The 18,367-nt window shown below is 48.6% G+C and overlaps 1 protein-coding gene across 2 annotated transcripts in view; it reads left to right on the top strand.

Annotated features, from left to right (window-relative positions):
• The first annotated feature begins 6,490 nt into the window (after nucleotides 1–6,490).
• Nucleotides 6,491–18,367, top strand: part of ADCY6 (adenylate cyclase 6) — a 56,983-nt gene continuing 45,106 nt past the window's right edge. The window contains exons 1-3 of one of the 2 annotated variants that reach the window (XM_044421887.1): nucleotides 6,491–6,669; nucleotides 10,561–10,673; nucleotides 11,389–12,229. In XM_044421887.1, coding sequence (XP_044277822.1) covers nucleotides 11,390–12,229 — 840 coding nt within the window. In that variant the 5' untranslated portion in view covers nucleotides 6,491–6,669; nucleotides 10,561–10,673; nucleotide 11,389. Of the gene's footprint in view, nucleotides 6,670–6,757; nucleotides 6,862–10,560; nucleotides 10,674–11,388; nucleotides 12,230–18,367 lie in introns of those variants that run through there. The other variant, XM_044421888.1, reaches the window with a different exon arrangement.

Below are 18,367 nucleotides of genomic sequence, written 5' to 3'. Positions count from 1 at the left end.
AATTTCTAGTTCCTTCCAGTTCTTCCTTTCCTGCCCAGCCTGTACTGGAGAGGAGGAAAGCCCTCAGCCCTTCTTTGTTCTTGGGCTGGACTTCTATCACAAGACTTCAGGAATCAATGTCTCTTCCATACGGAATTGCTCGGACAGGGAATGAGTGCAGAGCCTTGGAGGCCGCTTCCCAATGAGCTTTTACAGCGAAATTATCCTAGCTCATTCACAAAATGTTACAGGACATTCAGATGACATTGCCTTCCATCTGTAACCTTCCTGTGCTTTCCCACCAGTTCTTCTGTCTCCTTGACCTGCCCATCCCTGACCAAGGAAAGAACGATGAAACAGCTGTGCGGAGCCCTCTCTCTACACGGCAATCAGTCCAAAGCAGACACATGCTTCAGACTGTTATTCAGAGAACACTAATATTACTTGAGAGAATTACTAGAGTGCCATAATCAATAAATGAATTAAATATTATTGGTTCCTGTCGGGCTCTAGGCATGCCGCCTTCCACTCAGTCTCCTAGGAGGGCAGGTAATTTTTCTACGTCTCCTTGCTTCAGAAGCAACAGAATGACTCAGTCATAGCCAGTCCAGCGGTGCAGCAGACTCCCTGCCCTAAGTGGGGGCTACCTTCTGCATCTCTCTGTCACTGCCATGGCCATGCTTTTCTCCAGTCTTTTTGGACCAAGAAGCGTTGCGTTTCCAGGTTCAGTTCAGAAGGAGAGTGTGCTTCAGCTGTCAGAAGTTTAGGAATCATCATAGGTTGTGGGAGTTGCAGTCCAAAATATCTGGTGGGCTGCCTATCCCTGGTCTATAATGATCCTCTCCTCCTTGAGCTTCCGCCCATCACCTATCCCTCAAGACAGCTTCCTCTTGACCAGGGATGAGGAATGGGTGGCCCATCTGATGTGAGGGACAATGGAAACTACAGCCCAGGAGGACCAGCTGGGTTGGCTGATGCAGGTTGCTGCCAGTGACATCTGGAGGGCTACATGTTTCCCATCCCTGCCTTAGACCTAACCCAGGGGTTCTGCTAGGCTTGAGTTCAAGGGCTCATCCCCAAATATATTTCCCTGGGCTCTAGGTCCGTTTCTCAGGGCCCTGATTATCCACTGATGCCAAAGGAAAATTTTCCTATTAGTTTAACAGCCATGTAAGGGGCAATTTCAAAGGGGAGTGTAACTGAGAAGGGTTAACCCTTCCCTTCCCCACATGCTCCAACACTCCCTTACCAATCCCTCCACCCTCTGCATGGCAATAAAGCCAACAAGAGAAGATTCTATTGGTGCCAGTGGGAGATTCCAGGATGATCGCAGCTGAGAAGGGTGAACCCTCTCCATTCTACATACTAATGTCTGCCAAAATCTCTACTCCTGCATGGCATAAGGGGAAATATCCTTCCATTAGTTTCAGTGAAAGATTTCCTTTTAAAATTAGTTGAATGAGGAGGAGGCAATTTCCACATTTTGGGAAAAAGGCACGGAGAAACCAGGAAGGAACAGCAAGAGTTTTCAGACTGTCGCTGAAGAAGAACAAATGATTTGGGATGCTCTGGAATGGAGTAAAATTTATTAAAATTATTTATTTTTATTTGATGTAAATGGACAAACATTGGTTAATTTTACCTTCCATTAAATTGTAAAAATTCTTAGTAATTATTTATAAATATGCATTTATACATACAAATTACCATATGCAAGTATATATCCAATGGGCCTTTGTCCCAAAGCTTTTAAATGCTCAGTAATGTTCTTGCTTATAATAAAGCACTGCTCTGTGGTTCAAACATGGGCAGCATCTTTTGCCAGGTCTGAGGTGCTTTGAAATATGATATCCCTACAGCCTGGTAGCAAGTGCTTTGACTAAGGAAAAGTCCCGTGAAGTTCAATGGAACAATTCCCGGTCAAGTATGCTAAGGACTGCAGCCTACTCTATGCTGTCTAGATGGCAGTAAATTCCCATTTAGTTCAATAGATCTAACAGTAAGGTGGATGCACATAGGGGTTGTTTGTATATTATTACATTTGTAGCCTGTGTTTTTCTCTTGCAAGAAACCTGAGGCTGCCGACATGGTCCTTCACCTCTGAACTTCATTCTCACAGAATGCTTGTTGGTAAGTTAAGCTCAGAGTCAGTGACTGCCCCAAAGTCACACAATGACCTCAGTGGATGACTGGAGGCCAACTTGGATCTCCTGAATCCTAGGCCAGCTTTCAAGACCCCCTCAGACCCAATTAATGTGAGTTGCTCCGGGGATTTTCCAGCAACAAACTACCACAAGCAAGCATCCTCCACAATTGTTTGTGAGCTGCTTGACAAAAGTAGTGAAGTCCTATTATCCTTATTTTTTCCCCTGCAAAGGAAAACTTACAAAGTGACTCATCCAAAGACACAGAACAGGACATTACTACAAATGGGAACCTACTTTTCCCTCCACCTCATATAGTACTTTTGAGCTTCCCAGGGCTGTTTTTACGCAGTGTACTAATCCTGCACAAACTGAGTTTGCTCTAAAGCATATCCAACCTTCTCCCAGGACTCTGCGTTGTCCGGTAAGTTTGGTAAGAGCAGAAAAAGCCTTTCATGACTGGTACTCTCCTCAGAAAACTTCAGAGCTGCTTGGAATACACGTTGGAAAGCCAATGTTCTAAGGCAGTGGTGACGAACCTATGGCACGCATGCCACAGCGGGCACGCAGAGCCCTCTCTGTCAGCACACGAGCCAAGTCGCCCCAGCATCGCCCCAGCAGCCGAGCATCGGATAGCAGTGCACATAGGGGCCATGCGCATGCTTGGAAAGAAATAGCAGTGCCAGCTGATGACATCACATTAGCCACGACTCGTCCGAGCTTTCGCATGGCCGGTCAGTGTGCTGCCAAGAATATATATATATTTGCTTGGACTGGCAAATATATATATAGTTGTTTTTTCTAAACTAAAACCTCAGTATTCAGGTTTTATTGCAGTGTTGGCACTTTGCGATAAATAAGTGGGTTTTGGGTTGCAGTTTGGGCACTTGGTCTCTAAAAGGTTCACCATCACTGTTCTAAGGTACCCCTTGCATCTTTTTCTGCAAGCCTCCAGCCTTCTAATTCTGAAAAAAAACCCTCTTTTATATTCTATCCCTTAGTCTTTGCTCCCTACAGTAGGGGTATTGAACATCAGGCTGTGTAGGCCAAATAGAAGCCTTGAAAGGTTCCCCAGATAGCCACCGCTCAGCTCCACTGCAGGGCCCCAACCACTGAGGGTTTCGTAGTTCCTCAGTTTTGCACAGGGCTTCTTTCCCTCACCCTATTCTGAACGGTTGAAATGCCTCTTCCATGTCTTAGTTCTGGGCTGCAAGGGCTTTAAGTTAAAAGTTGCTGGCATTTTGGGCATTTGGTCCCGCCCCTTTGTCTTTGGCCCTGCCCACCATGGGAATGCAGCTTCCAAGATTCAACAACTCTGGGATACAGGAAATTTAAGTCTAACTAACAGAAGCTAACTAACTACATATGGAACAAAAATGAGTTTATTTAATTGACATGCTAAGCTTCCCTTTGTCTCCATCTTCTTCCAGCTGTAATCTTCCTCTCTACTAAAATTTAGGTACAAATTTCTTGGGTCAGGGAGCTGCTCGGATTAGTTTATAGCATGCACACTGATAGTGCTATATTCAGCATGGCTGTGCCCAAGCTCTAGACCATGGGTTCTCAAACTGGTCTGGGGGCCGGATCCGTCCCACCATGGCCATTTATCCGGCCCGCCTCAGAGGTTTCCAATGCCTCCCGCGCGCCATGCATGCCCGCCGCTGCCTGCCTCACCCCAACGCGGGGAGGCGGCGGCTTGCTCGCGAGATCGTTTTGGACTCGCTTGGAGAAAACGATCTCCAAGTGAGCAAGGCGCTGCATCGCGGCACATGCCCGCTCCACCTCACTCAGCGTGCGCACGCCCTGCCCCCGCTCCTGTGCCCCGCCAGCACTACCTTTCTGGCCTGCACCCGGCACCGGCACCTTTCAACTGGCCCCCTAGTGAAAAAGTTTGAGGACCCGTGCTCTAGACTCACTTCCTCAGAAGACTGGCCTTGCTCCTTCTTCAATGACCATGCACAGCAGCATAAAGTCATGATCTTTTAGAAAGACTTTTGGTCCCCCAGAGACTTTGTAGATGTTTGACTGGTCCTTCTCTATTGTTGTGACCTGCATGGTGTTTTCAGCCCCTTTTGGATATTAATTATATCCAATTATATTATATCTGACTTAGAACACTGAATGAGTTTATTAGAATACTTTCAAGGCATATTTGGGCTGCCATTCCTAATCATATTGATGACAGTTTTATCTGCTAATATTCCCATTATTTTTAAAAATTGTTTTCATTAAATTATTATATTTTGTGGTTGGCGGCATTTCAATTTTAAGAAAAGGCAAGACCTAAATCTTTTAAAGAAAGAAAGAAAATCGTGTTTTGTCTTCATCATCATTATCCTACATTCAACAATTTTCAAGCCATTTGTTTATTCATTTATAGTTAAAGAACACCTATTTAATATTATGATACCTTCTGAAGGCACAACCCCTCCTTTCTGTCTTCTCCTAGAATAATATTTTTAAAAGTTTCTTTTAATGAACGTAATTATTACAAGCAATTTACAGCACAATCATATACATGACTACTCAAAATTAAGTACCAATGATTGCACCGGAACGTGACCCCAAGTAACAGGCTATTAGAATTCAGCCTTATATAATAATTAGAAAAGTCAAATAAAGACTGATTTTTAACATTCAGCACTGAAGGTAAAAATATGTATCACAAGGCTAGACAAAGGCAATATGTTACCTGTGGAGTCTTTTGTACTTAGAAAGAGAGAAAACAAATACCTGAGATAGGTGGAAGGTTTGGATGCATTTACAATTTATTTGTTTCTCTGTCCAGTCACAGAATGGAAAGGGTTAAGGGCATCATCACGACATCCAGTCCCTAATCCCTATGCCACCAAACATGATGCAATGGAACATTCAGAAGAAATTCATTGGAATCAATTAATTCATTAACAACCCCTTCCTCAGCTTTCTTGCTTGGGGACAAGCAAATCAAGAAGGCCCAGGGGAAAGCCCAGAGCTCTTGTGCCTAAGATAATCAGTCCCAGAACAGCCCTTTAATAAGTCACTCTGTTAAGGAGATTTGATGGCTTTATTCCACAGCTAATCCAATCTGCAGAGAAGTGGGGGTGTTTGTGTACACACCCAGTGGCTGGACATTGGATACAGTTGCAGTGGAAGCAGAACCACTAAAAACGCCCTTGAAAAGGCATGCCATCCCTGTCACTTCCCAAGGCCCCTTGCAGCTCACTTTGCAATTAATCATTAAGCTTACCTCTGTGGAGGACTGTGCCATGGAGAGGCCCGGCTCACCTTTTCTCTCATGGGCACAAATGGATTGGTATCGTTCTGCCCCTATACTCATGCCAACCCACTGCAAGTGGTTCACTGAATGCTAACTCACCTCCAATGGTTCGCTGCTAGCAAGCCTGCAGAAAAATAGGCACAATTTTGCGCTAAATCCCACCTACAGCCGAACAAGGCACCCTCTTGCTGGGACAAGCTGGCAGGCCACTGGTTCCCGGGTGGGATTTTTATGGCTGAGGCCACTGCTTCCCAAATGGTTAAATCTTACCAGGGGGTTACAACCCTCTGATTGTGAGTTGGGTGGGTTTTTTTCCTAGTCGGAGGGTGGGGGAACGGAAAGCAGCAGCAGCAGCAGCAGCAGCAGCAGAGGCTGACTTCGGGTTTAGGCGAAAGGATCAACAGGTGGCTGCAGAGCAAAGCCCAGACTGCTTTAGTAAGTTGCCCCTCCCCAAATGGCTATGGTCCGTGGGTTACTGTGCTCGGTTTGGAGGCCTTCTTTCATGCTGGGGGTGGTGGTCGGGGTGTGCGTGAGGCGGGCGAGCATCGCGGACTAGACTGTGCATTCTGGCTTTGCCTCGCCCGTGAAACTGAAGTTGTGGCTAAGGATATCGGCGACTGTTACAGACCTGGGGTCGTTGATGCCTTCAGCGGTCGAGTTCGGGTATCCCCAGGAAGCCAGAGCAAGAGAGAGGATAGGCGCCCGTCTTAGCGTGTAAGTCGAGGGAATCCATCGCCCAGAGGGGGAGTGGGTTGCAGCACTGGACCAAGCTGCTGCTGCTGCTGCTGCGCCCCCCTCCCGCCACTTGCAGCCGCAGGTGTCCATGCCTCGGACAGCCTCTTCCGACTCGGTTGCCAAGCGCATTTGCTGCCTGGAATCACAGCTCCTCTCTCCCGGCTCTGCATCTCCTCCGCGTCCCCGCATAACTGCCCCCGCAGCCCGGCGCAACACGCCAAGGGAAGCAGACAAAAGGGAGCGTATGCCTTTAAGGCCTCCTGCTTGGCGATCCCCGGTCGAGAGCGCACGGAGCGGGGTGAGCTTTGTGGATCCGGGCTAGAGGGCGTTTACCCTGGACAACGCGGGGAGGAGGAGAAGGAGAGGACGGGCCCGGAGCGAGCAGGCAAGAATGGAGAGGAGGCGAAGGCGGAGAGGGGGCGCCGCGCTGTAAACACACAGCGAGGGGTCGCAGAAGGATCCGCTGGGCAGGGAATAGTGCTTGCTCTGCCCCCCCACCCCGGCCCGAGAGGTGGGGCCTGCCTTGACCAGAAACGGCCCATGCACCGGGAGGTGAGTGGAAGCAACCGGGTGGTGGTAGTGAACGGAGGCAGACTGGGGAGCAGGAAGGAGCGCGCAGGGGAGCAGCCAGATCGCTCCAAGGGGAACACCGTCTGCGCCTGGAAGGACCCGTGGAGGCTGAGCCTGGGAACAGCCGGCTCCAGAGAGGCCGCGCCTTTTGGGAAGAGGTTGCTTTAGGGAAGGGTGAGAGACAAACGACGAGAAGGGGAGGGGGCGAAGAGTCAGGCCGACGTCCTCCCCCGGGCTCGGTTGATTGGGGTACTGGCGGGGGGATCTTGGCCGGAGCATGTCCGTTGGAAGGCTAGGCGGTCCAAGTGTTCCGGCGGATCCGAGAAGGGTAAGGGTTAGACAGTGGAGAGCACCGGAGAGGAGCACGAATTCCGGGGCAAGGGGTGTGGGCATGCACCTGTCTAGTTGGTGCTTGCAGGGACCCTTCGGGGCAATCGCCAAGTGTCAAGAAAGTTCCTTTGGTGCAGTTCATTGGAAGCTCTCTATAGAATGCAGTGAGCGTCGGGGCCGCCTTAATGTGGCTTTCCCCTGTTTCACTTTGATCCAGATGGGACAGAAGGAAAGGCCTTGGCTTCTGGGCAGGGGCTCTCCATGCAACTCACTGAGCCTGGGCACACGGGTTTAAAGGCTTAAACCTCCTTGTGTCAGTAGGGGCTAAAATGCATGGTTTGTTCTCTTTTTCTGACCCTCACTCCTTTTTGGTTCCCCTTCCAGTTGGTTTTTTGGGAAACCTCTGCAGGGATTGGTGGTTTCCCAATGGGACTGCACTAGGTAGCCGAGCTTCATAACCAGGTCAGGTTACATAGCTAAGGGAGAAGTAGGTGGTCTTCCCTTATATTTACTTCTGGCTTGGGCAATGGCTGTTCTGTAGACGTCTCCAGTTAAATGGGCCAGGGGTCAGCCAGGGTCACTGTGGGAACCCTAAACACTTTCCCATGTAACACTGCAGCCACCCAGGGAATACAGCCTGGGAGATGGAGAAGGGGGGATATGGTTTGACCTATCACCTGGTGTAATCTGAAGGGTGTTGTGCTATAGGGAACAGAGAGTCCCTGGGCCACAGGGAGTAATTAGGTGGGTGAGAAGAACAACTCAGGAAATGGTACCATTGTGAGGCGCAGGGAAAGGCACACATTCTTCCTGGGATCCATGCTGGCCCCAGCAAGATGTTGCTGTTTTATCACAGTGTTATTGTTTGTTTTTGTGTCCTTAATGAACACTGCTTTTAAAAAAATTCTGTGCTGGAGGAGCTAAGCCATGGGAAGTGGTGCTGTTCAGCTGAGGCCCCTCCCCTTCCCATGCACGGAGTGTCCCACTTCTTTCTGTCCAGTGCTTCTTCTGATGGGTTCTCTCCTGCACCCCTTGACCTTTATGGCTTGCCACAAAGCTGTCCTCATGTGCCACTTGCATGCTGAACTAGCGGCTGCATCCCACACCAAAGGTGCCGTTCTCTGAGCCCTGTCACTGTGTGAAGCCATGCTTGACAGGGTGTGTGGGGATCTGGGGGGAGGGGTTGAAGAGGGGTCCCAGTTCAGAAGCATGCCTGTGTTCCTACAGTAAAGGGCAGTGATGTCATGATGTTGACGCCATCTCCCTGGATGGATGCAGATAAGAACCGTGTGGGAGGGTGTTGGAATCGCTCTCTGAAGAGGTTGGAGCTAAAACGAGCCCTGGTTTTGGCTGGCACTCAAGACAAATAAGAGTTTGAAAGGAGAAAACTATTCCAGTTTGGTTTCACACTGAATTGCAAGCTAGGCTGGAAGAAAGGATCCTGCTGCCAGAAACTCCCCCCCACCCTTTCCCCACGTCAAAATCCATTCTGTCACACACTGGGCAAGACTCCCTGGAGTTTGGAGAAGGGGATGGACTCAAGACTGTGTGATCAGAGGAATGCTGAGTTGAAAGGAAGGGGGCTAGTAAATTATGTGTTGGCATGGTCAGGCTTCCTAGGGAGCTGCCTTCCATTGGTCATCTAACCCTGTGTCGTCAACACTGACCGGCAGCAATAGCCTTCCAAGTTTTCAGGCAGGATTTTTCTCCTGCCCTGTCTGGAGATGCTGAAGATCAGACCTGGAACCCTTTCCATGCAGAGCATGAATTTTACAGTGCAGCTGATCTTTGTAGTGTGGGTCAGATGAATCAGATTGGGAAGGGTCTGATCTTCTGGATCCCACAGAGAAGGTTGCACATTATTGGCTGTGCTGACTCGCTTCGCTTTATGTATAATTGTTAGTGAGATGTGCACCATGAAGGGTGGTGTTTGTGTGGAAAGAGGACTTGTCTTTCGTCATAAGGTTGCAGTGTGTCCCTGTGAATGCCTCTCTGTGATCCCTGTTGCCGAAGGCTGTATTTTACTCTCATTTGTCTTGAGTGCCAGCCAAAAATGCCTCCCTCCGCCACAGTTCTCAATGGAGGTAAGTGGCATCAATACACAACAGTGGGGAGAAGTGAATGGGTGCCCTTGGGAGATTCATTTGGGGGATGCTGCCTGCCCATAGTGACCCCAAGCAATTAGGAGTGGTCCTGGGCTTATCTGACATGTTCTGTCCTCTCTTCTAAATAACGTAGAATAATGGGTATCTTCAGTCTGTTTCTGGGGCGCTCTAGAAGGTGGCAAAACGTTAGGAATTGTCTTGGAGAGACAGAAGGATGCTGTCTAAGGGCTCTTCAAGTTTGAGGGGTGGGGAAATGAGGGTATGAATCCTTCTGTTCGCCTTACTTGCAACCACTATGCCACAGCCTTTCTTACCATGCTACTTCAGTGGAGAAGCTGGCCCAACTCCGCCCCCTCCAGTGGCATTCTGTCCATCTCTTGATAAATGTTAGCCAAATACTTGTCATCATAATGGGCAGGGGGTGTGTGGAGGAAGGATACGTGTTGGTGAGGGCAGTGTACTCTTGAGTTTTGCTCCAGGCTTGATCTGTGGTCATTTGTTCTGACAAAAGCAACACTTCTACTTTTTTGCCCCCATTGGAATTAATGTTAGACATTCCCACATGTGTGGGAAAATGTAGGGAAGTCCTCAAGGAAACACCACGGCTAGGGCTAAGCTTATTTCCTCTAGGCCAAATGGGGAGGCCTGTTGGGATAAATTTAGCCTGGAGATGCCCCATCCCTGTCCCAGCATCAGCATGCAGTATTTATCACTGTTTCCTTGCACCCTACTCCTCCCATGGTGTTTTCGGGATGAATTGAAGTGAGCCAGAACTGGTGATCTTATTAACTGTTCTCTGTAAGGCTGAAAAAAACATTTCTGATTCCTATCACCAGCACCTAATTGAGCTGTCTGATAACTCAATTCCTCTTCCCTTCAAGTTTTAGATCAGTTTTCTCTGACATGGTGCTTGCCACATATGTAGGACTACAATTCCCAGCATCCCCCAACCATCATATTTGGGGAGGCTGACCTAGCTCCATGCAGACCGGGGATAAACAGATAGCTCGAGCAATCCCTTTGCATTCCGAGTGGCTACACCTTTACCGCTGAGCATCTGCTGCTTGGCAAAGTGTCCCTTCCGTAGTGCCAAGCTAGTTGCCAAGGGGAGTAGGGGAGAGCCGCTGCACGCCATGCCCCCGGCATGAAGTGTGCACAGGGGCGGGTGGGGGAAGTAGCTACATCTCAGTGGGAGTGTCTCTTGGGATGGCGGAGGAGCAGGTCATCAACGAACTCTGCAGTGCCTGGAACAGAACTGGGAGGGTTAGGTCAAGGAAATAGGGTGGGGGTGGTGCAGATAGCCATGGATTGTGAGGATGGAGAACCCTGGCCCAGAGCTCCTGGGAGCTGCAGCAGCTTGGGGTGGGGTGGGTGCTCCAGCTGTGGAATGGCATCCAGCATGTATGACCAGCCTGACCAGCTCCTTTTCTCCCTGCAGGTTGCTCCTTGATGCTGAACAGGAAATAAGAAACTCCTCTCAGGCCTGTTCCTCCTCCTTCCCTACGGGGATCCATGTCGCCTCATCGTGCCCAGTTCCTAGTGGCCTTCCAGGTATCGGGGGTTTCCCCAAGGCAGAGCAAGAGGCCTCTGCCTTGCTGTTCCTCAAGTAGTCCCATGCCTCCCTCTGTAGGACCCCCAGGTTTGCTTTTCTGGATCCTCCTGCCCACCTGCATCTTCCTTTCTGTGCCTGCTGCCTCTTGCTCTGACTTCTGCCACTCACACTGTGCTGCCTTGAAGCACATCCTGATGAGCAGGGTGCAGCTGACCCCGTGGCCCAGATCCCAGGGAGAAATATGGGACCCTAGCTGCTAACTCCCAGGATAGCATATGTCTAGATTTTATTTATTCATCAGTTTATTGAATAATATAACACCTTTACATTGTGACTTTTTAACGCTTGTGGTGAATCCAAGGCAGTTTTTACATGGTCCCCTGCCTCTCCATTTTATTACCACAACAGCCCTGTCGGGTAGGTTAGACTAAGTGTAAGCTCAAAGTCACCTAGGGATCTGCATAGGCGAGTCGGCACTGGTGCCCAGTTCTCCTGGGTCCCCAGTGCAACACTCTAACCACCGCATCACAAGAGTTCCTTTAGCAAGAAAAAAGCCCCAGGAACCTCCTTCCTATTTGTTTGTGGCAAGAACTCTTCGTTGGGACCTCGTTGGGAAGCGCATGCAGCCGCGTCTCTTGGAGAGGCAACCGTAGGTGCGCCTTTCCTCTGTGCGTCTGTCTTTGCCTGACCCTGCCTCTCTTCCCTTTCCCACAGCATGTCCTGGTTTAGTGGCATTCTGGTGCCCAAAGTGGATGAGCGAAAGACTGCTTGGGGGGAGCGCAATGGGCCCAAGCGCCATCGCCCAGCGCTTTGTGGGCCACGCTACATGAGCTGCCTACAGGACCCGGAGCTGGAGCGTGGAGGCAGCGGTGGGCTGGGGCTGAACTGCTCGTGGCAGGAGGACCACTATGGCAAGAAGCAGCAGCAGCTGCCGCCCCCTCCCCTTGCATCTGGGATAGGGGATCTGGGGCTCAAAGCAGTGGACCTGGGCTTCGAGGACGGAGGTGCAGCGGGTGAGGCCAAGGGACTCTCGGTCGGAGACTGTGGCCAGCGCCTCCTGCAGGTGTTCCGCTCCAAGCGCTTCCGCTCAGCCAAACTGGAGCGTCTCTACCAGCGCTACTTCTTCCAGATGAACCAGAGTTCATTGACGGTGCTCATGGGAGTCTTGGTGCTGGCTTGCGGCATCATGTTGGTGTTCCACTGTGTGCCTGGCGCGCCCCGTGTGCCCTTCGCTGCCGCCCTCTCTGTGGCAGCCGCCCTCTTCCTGTCCCTCATGTTCCTCTGCAACCGGACCTGCTTCCACCAGGACTGCATGTGGGCAGTGAGCTACCTGGTCATTGGGGCGTTGTGTGTGGTGCAGACAGTGGGCACGTTCTTCCTCTCTCCACGGAGTGCCTCCGAAGGGGTCTGGTGGAGCGTCTTCTTCATTTACATCATCTACACTCTGCTGCCCGTCCGCATGCGGGTGGCGGTGCTGGCTGGAGCCGTCCTGTCTGTGCTTCACCTCGGAATTTCTTGGCATCACAACAGGGCAGACTCCTTTCTTTGGAAGCAGGTAAGGGGGAAGGGACGGGAGGAGGGAGGAGGCCTCGGAGGACAATGAGGGCTTTGGTGGCAAAGGAAAGAGTCCATAGCTGCCTGGAAACTGCTATCTTTGAAACCTTACACTAATTGGGCAGTGGAGGTGCTTTGCTGAAGGGGCTGGCCTGGGGTGTGAAAACAGGGACGAGGGTTGCCCAGGCTTTGTTAGGGGAGCAGGCAAGTGGCTTGTGCAGGCGGCGAAAGCTGGGGTGTGCAGGGGGTAGGTCTCCAGACGTTAGGGACTTCAACTACCACAAGCCCATGCCAGCATGACGAAGGGCTAGGAATGCTTGGAGAGGGCCAAACCACCCAGAGCTCTGCTGTCTGCCCACCCTGGTCTAAAGTGCATTTTAAAGAGTACCAACGCTGCTGTCATGGGCTCCTTCCTATGTTAATGCGGTCACTTGAGAAGCCTTGAGTCATTTGGGAGAAGCCTGTGCTATTTGCCCCCACACCATGCTGCAGCGGCCCCCGTTTCTGGAAGGGATGAGAAAAGTGCTCCTTCTCCACAGCACCTCAAATGTGATATGCCAAGAAATGCCTTTGGTGATGGAATGAGTGTGGGGTTTCACTGGGCCGTTGCTGCCATTCAGTGACTTCTGTGTCCCTGCCTACCTCTCTCCAGTGGTTGCACCACAATGGCCAGAGTATCCTTGGCAGTCTGTGTGGCTGGAGCTGCCTCTGAGCTATTTGCCCAGCACAAAATCAGTGGCAGGTTCCTTAAGTGGGGCCTGTCTTAGTAGCTGCGGGTTAATGGAATGCTTGTGGTCAGTTCTTTAGTGGGGAACTCAGGCTCTTGTGGGCCTTTTGCATGTCTTGTCTGCCCTTCTTTTTCTTGTACTCCAGGCATATTCCCCCCCCCTTTTTTTTTTACCAGGCGTAACCTCCCATCTCACCACTCTGTTTTTTGGAACATTTCTCTGATCTTATTTGAAGCTTGGATGACATTGAAATGTGAATATTTAATATGGTTTCAAATTATTTGCGTGGTAAAACAGTTCTGTATTGTACCCTTGCACCCTAGAAATCAGTGCAATGGAAGATAACACCTTACCTATTTTTCAGTCTCTGGGAACAGTGTGGCAATAACAGTTTTCTGACCTCACCATCCCTGCAATCCAGGTCCTAAGCATTTGCACATGTGACATCACTGTATCTTACTTTCTGCAGAATCAGTGCTGTGTAAGACCCTGTTTTCTCCATCTAAACCTTCTCCCGCCTATCCCTTTATATACTTTCATTGCAAGTCTTGAATTGGGTTCTTCATTGCTCAGTTTACTGCTGAAGTGAAGGCAGAAGCATAATTTAAATGTGCATCCTTACTGGGCTAGTAAATGCAAAAGTTCAGTTGATCCTGCATTAATAAGCAGTTGATTCACCTTTTTGCAGTTTTGTTTCTTTTCCCCTAGAAAGCAACAACATTTCTTTGATATTTTTTAAACTTTTTGAAATCCTTCAAATTCAGTTTGCTGAAAAGTTACATAATGATGCTGCAATTACGATGTTCTGAAATTACCACATGATGTACTCCTTAAGTACAAATCGTTTAAAACCATGGGAGCGAACCTTATAGTAGCAATAATACAATGCTAACATGCATCATGGAGAAGATGGGAGGAAGGAAAAGAAGCCACTAGAGGGAGGCTACATAGAATAATCCAGCATTTTCTGGACTTGGTGACACATATCTCTGCCCCATTATTGAAACTGGTTTTGAAACAACCTCAGACATCATCACATTTGTGGGATGTTCTGTCCCCCTGGAGTAGTGTTCTGATGTAGTCTGCTAGCCCTGTTGATTCCAAATAGGAATGCTTTCTTCTGGGAGTAACTCTGCAGACACCATTCTTTCCAAGGCATCTAATAGAACACCATTGCAGGGGGTTGTGGAGAATTAAATGCAGTGAAGTCTGTCCCCTTGTGCCTGCTTTTACCCCTTTGACCTTTGCCTTGGTTTCATTCACATGCACAGTGATGCCTCCTGCTTACTCCCCCGCTTTGCTTTCACTCTTTCACTGTGCCCTTGCTTAATGTCCAGTACTCCCTTTCGAAGAGGATTGCGGATATGGCTGCCTTTATCAGCCTTTTATCTCCAGGAAGACAGAAGGAGTTAGTCACGTTTAAATCTTAGGATTGCTGCATAGGATTTTTTAAAAAAAAACTACTTCCCACATGATGCTTGCAATTACTGCAGCATCTTCTAGGAGGGGAACCAAGTATGACTCAACCCTGAACCATCTAGTGTTGGCAGCAGCAGCTGGAGAGTTACTTCTGGAGGGCATCTGTGGTCTGGGAGTATCTCCTTGGGGCCCAATCCCCTGCCGTTCACGACTGCTCACAGGAAGGATTCCATTTCTGTCTGTTGAGATAGAATTCTGTCTGCAAATGAATGACCATTAATTTTGCCATCATTCAGAGCTATGGATAGAATCTGTTTGTCTTAAGAATATAACAGAAGACAAGCTGCACTGCAGCAGACCAAGGGTCCATCTGATTGAGCATTTTGTTCACACAGTGGCCACTCAGCTGCCCATGGAATCCCACAGGTGGGGCAGGTGTGCAACAGTTACCCTGCTACTCATTTCCCTCAGCAACTGGTCTACACTGGTATGCTGCCTCTGATGCTGGAGGTGGCATATGACCCTGAGGAAGAGGAGTAGCCATTGATAGGCTTGTTGTCCATGAATAGTCCCCATCCTCTTTTAAAGCCATCCAGATAGCGAAAGCCAGCAGTATATCTTGTGCTGGTGAATTCCATCGAGCAATTGCTCTGTGTGAAGAGGAGATTCCTTTGAACTGACCACACAGTTCCCCACAACCAGCATCATGAGCAGTCCTTGCTCCTGCTATGAGAGAGAGAGAGAGAGAGAAATGTCTCCTCAGCCGCAAAGTGAACCACTCAGCCTCAGTGGCATTGTGGGAAAGATCCCATTTTTGACGTTCGTGTTCATAGAGTCCACAATATTGGAAGTAATCCAATAAAGTACCACTGCCGCACTTCTCAGTGGAAGGTCCAATATATAGAGCAGGAGCTCTCTGGATGCTGTTGACCCAGAGATCAGGGATGATGGGAGCTGTAGCCCAACACCATTTGGAGGACTGAAAGTTTTCCACTCCTGGCTAATGTTTCAAAATCTCACCTCTCCCCTTCCACAGCAGATCAAATGGCAGCCTTGTATTAAGATCCTCTTTCCACTGTCATAGGACCTGTAGGTGACCAGGGATAAAGCCTTATCTTGCGTATGATTTTTTTTAGAACTCTTTCCTGTGCTGTCCTAGTGGCTTAAGGAGGATTACAGTTCTCTTCTTCCAGCCACCCAGTCAGCTATGCTAGGCTGAGCAGGAATTTTCAGGAGCCACCCAGCAGACTTCTGAGCATGCTAAGTACCTGTCATTATCATAGGCAGTCGCATAGTAAGAGTGAGGATGAGCTATAAGGTAAACCAAGCGTAACCAAGGAACAGAAGCTGGTAATGGGCTCACATGGAAGAAGTAGGGCTGCAGTGGCTGGGTAGATGAATTGATCAAACAACGTTGCTAAAAAGATGCTCCAAATTAACCAGGAAGCAAATCTATTGTTGTTGCTGTTGTTCTATGTATTGCTGGCTCACGTATTCCCTGTGATTGGGAGTCAAGGTGGGATGGAGCATTACAATTCATACAATTAAAACATTCAAAAATATACAAAAGTCAAACATCTAACTAAATCAATTAGAGATTAAAATGGAACAAATACACAGATTAAAAAACACCAACCAATAATATAAAGTATAAAACTAAGCCAGAGCAAACTCACAGGCCATTCCCAAATGCCTGCTGGAACAAAAAGGGTTTTGCCTGATTTCAGAAAGCCAGCAGGGAGGCACCAGCCTAGCTTCCCTGGGAAGGGAGTTCCAGAGCCTCCAGGCAGCCACCAAGAAGGCCCTCTCCTCATTCTCACCAAGCATATCTGTGAGGGTGGTGGCACCAAGGAAAGGGCCCAGGAAGTCTCCTATGGGAGAACACAGTCTTTCCAACAGACATACACAAGCCTGTAAAGACGTACGTTCTTATGAAAACTGCAGATGTCAAACACCATCTCCAAAGAAGGTGAGAGGGGCCCAAATTCCATGCCAGAACACATTTCACATGCTGGAATGCCTAGGGTCAATCTCTAACATCTTTGGCTAGCAATACAGGAAACTTCCTCTTACTGTCTTAGACCAAGGGCTCATCAGGTTCAGCTTGGTTAATATGCACTGGCAGCCGTGTTTCCCTAAGTCTTCAGGCAGGAGCTTTTGTGGCCCTGCCTGGTGGTACTGGACATCAAACTTGGGACCTTCTACATGCAAAGTAGGGGCTTTATCATTGAGTTGCCATCTCTTCCTAGGTTTTTATTATTTTCTTTCTCAATGATGGGGGATAAATTTAACCCAGCTTGTGCATCCTGTCAACCCACCATAAAAAATTAGAATTCCATTTCTTTAAAATTCCTTAAGCTAATTTGTGATAACCCACAATTTTTACAATTTGGGATTACCATGAATGACTCTGAAATGAAGGGTTCTTCCTCGTACCTCTCAGGGAAGAGACAGGCCAGAGCTGCTGCTAACCAAACCACAGATGGAATATCCATGGCTTGTTTAGTTACTCCCACTTGCAGCAACAGTGATCAATAACTGCCAGTTTTTTTAAAAAAAATACAGGTTAGTGCAACATGCAAACTGGTCCTTTCTGTACCTGAAACCTGAAGACTCTGCTTGACATTAATGTGCTAGATGGAGAAACTGCCTTGCTTGCCCCGTTTCTTCCTTCCTAGAAGTGCTTCCCCTAGAAGTGTGAGAGAAAGTCAGAGGAAATGCTGCTTCCAAGATGATGCCTGATGGGACATATTCATTATTGAGAAAGAAAATACATGTTTTTGGCATCAGAAATAAACCATTATGATAAGTTACAATGTCTCTGGATTGCAAGCCCAATAGTATAGTAAAGACCTGCCAGATACCAAATCCGACAATGGGTCCTGCAGCCAGACAAGTGTCTACTCAAGTCTGGCATCAGCTCCTCAAAGGTCTTGAAGAGAGGTCTTCCGCAGCCCTGCCTCCTGGATGGACAGTGGCCTTCCACACTCCTGTGCCAATTATTTGACATCTGTCAAGTACTGTGAGAGTCACTAGCCTGAGGGAGCCGGTTCTACCTGAGGAGGGATGACGGGAGGGATGGAGAGTGGTGCTGCAGCAGCCCGGTGCATCTCTCCTCTGCCAGCCCTCATGTAGAATCCCCGTTCCCTGTGGCTCCCTGGCCGAAACTTTAACACAAGGCTGGAGAAGCTGAGCATGCACTTGTGGACTTCATATGTGGCAAACAAGTGCTGAGCTACTAATCAGCTGCATGGCTGAGCAGGGATTTAAATCTAGGCCTTCCACAGTGAATCTTGATCCTCTATCCTGTGATGTAAAAGATTTATTCTGCCATACTGACACCCTACCCTAATAAGTAAATGAAATCCCCTGTCAATAATTTTTAATCTGTTTTGGAGAATGGCTTCTCTCTCCTCAGCTTCCCATTATACTTAGCAGGAGGATAACTGAGGTTGTAAACCTGGCTGGGAAATATTTTGTACTACCTGAACTTTGTTTTCCTAGTACTGCAGAAATTGATTGAGGAAGTACATCTATATTAATTCTAGACTGATTATTGTATTGCATAATGGAAAACCCCTGTGCTAACCTAAGTGTCTAGTGAGCATTTAAAAAATATTATAAAGCTTTGGCACTGAACAGAGGTGCTCTTCTGGCTGATGGGAAATTTTTTTTAGGCCCATGCAGCTCTGTGTTGTTAATTTTAGTGGGATACCTTTTTAATTTTCGTAGTCTGCCTTGATATGTCTTGGGAACCTGTGCGAAACCTTTCTGCTGAAGGTGTGCACCCTTTTAGACAGATGCTCTGCAAAAGCCCCTCTGCTTCCATGGTGCCTCTACATTAAGGATTTGCAACAGGCTGTTTGTGCCCCCATGTGAGTTAGGAAAGGGTGGTAGCATTCTTGTACTCCGCAGAAATTGGTGTCAGTGGATATTTCAAACCTGCTAAGCATCTAGTTTTCAAGGCAGTGCTGAGTGAAGCCCTAATTCAC

The sequence above is a fragment of the Varanus komodoensis genome, unplaced genomic scaffold, assembly GCF_004798865.1.
Source record: "Varanus komodoensis strain SLA01 unplaced genomic scaffold, ASM479886v1 scaffold12, whole genome shotgun sequence".
NCBI lineage: Eukaryota > Metazoa > Chordata > Lepidosauria > Squamata > Varanidae > Varanus > Varanus komodoensis.
This window is presented reverse-complemented; position numbering and strand designations above follow the sequence as displayed.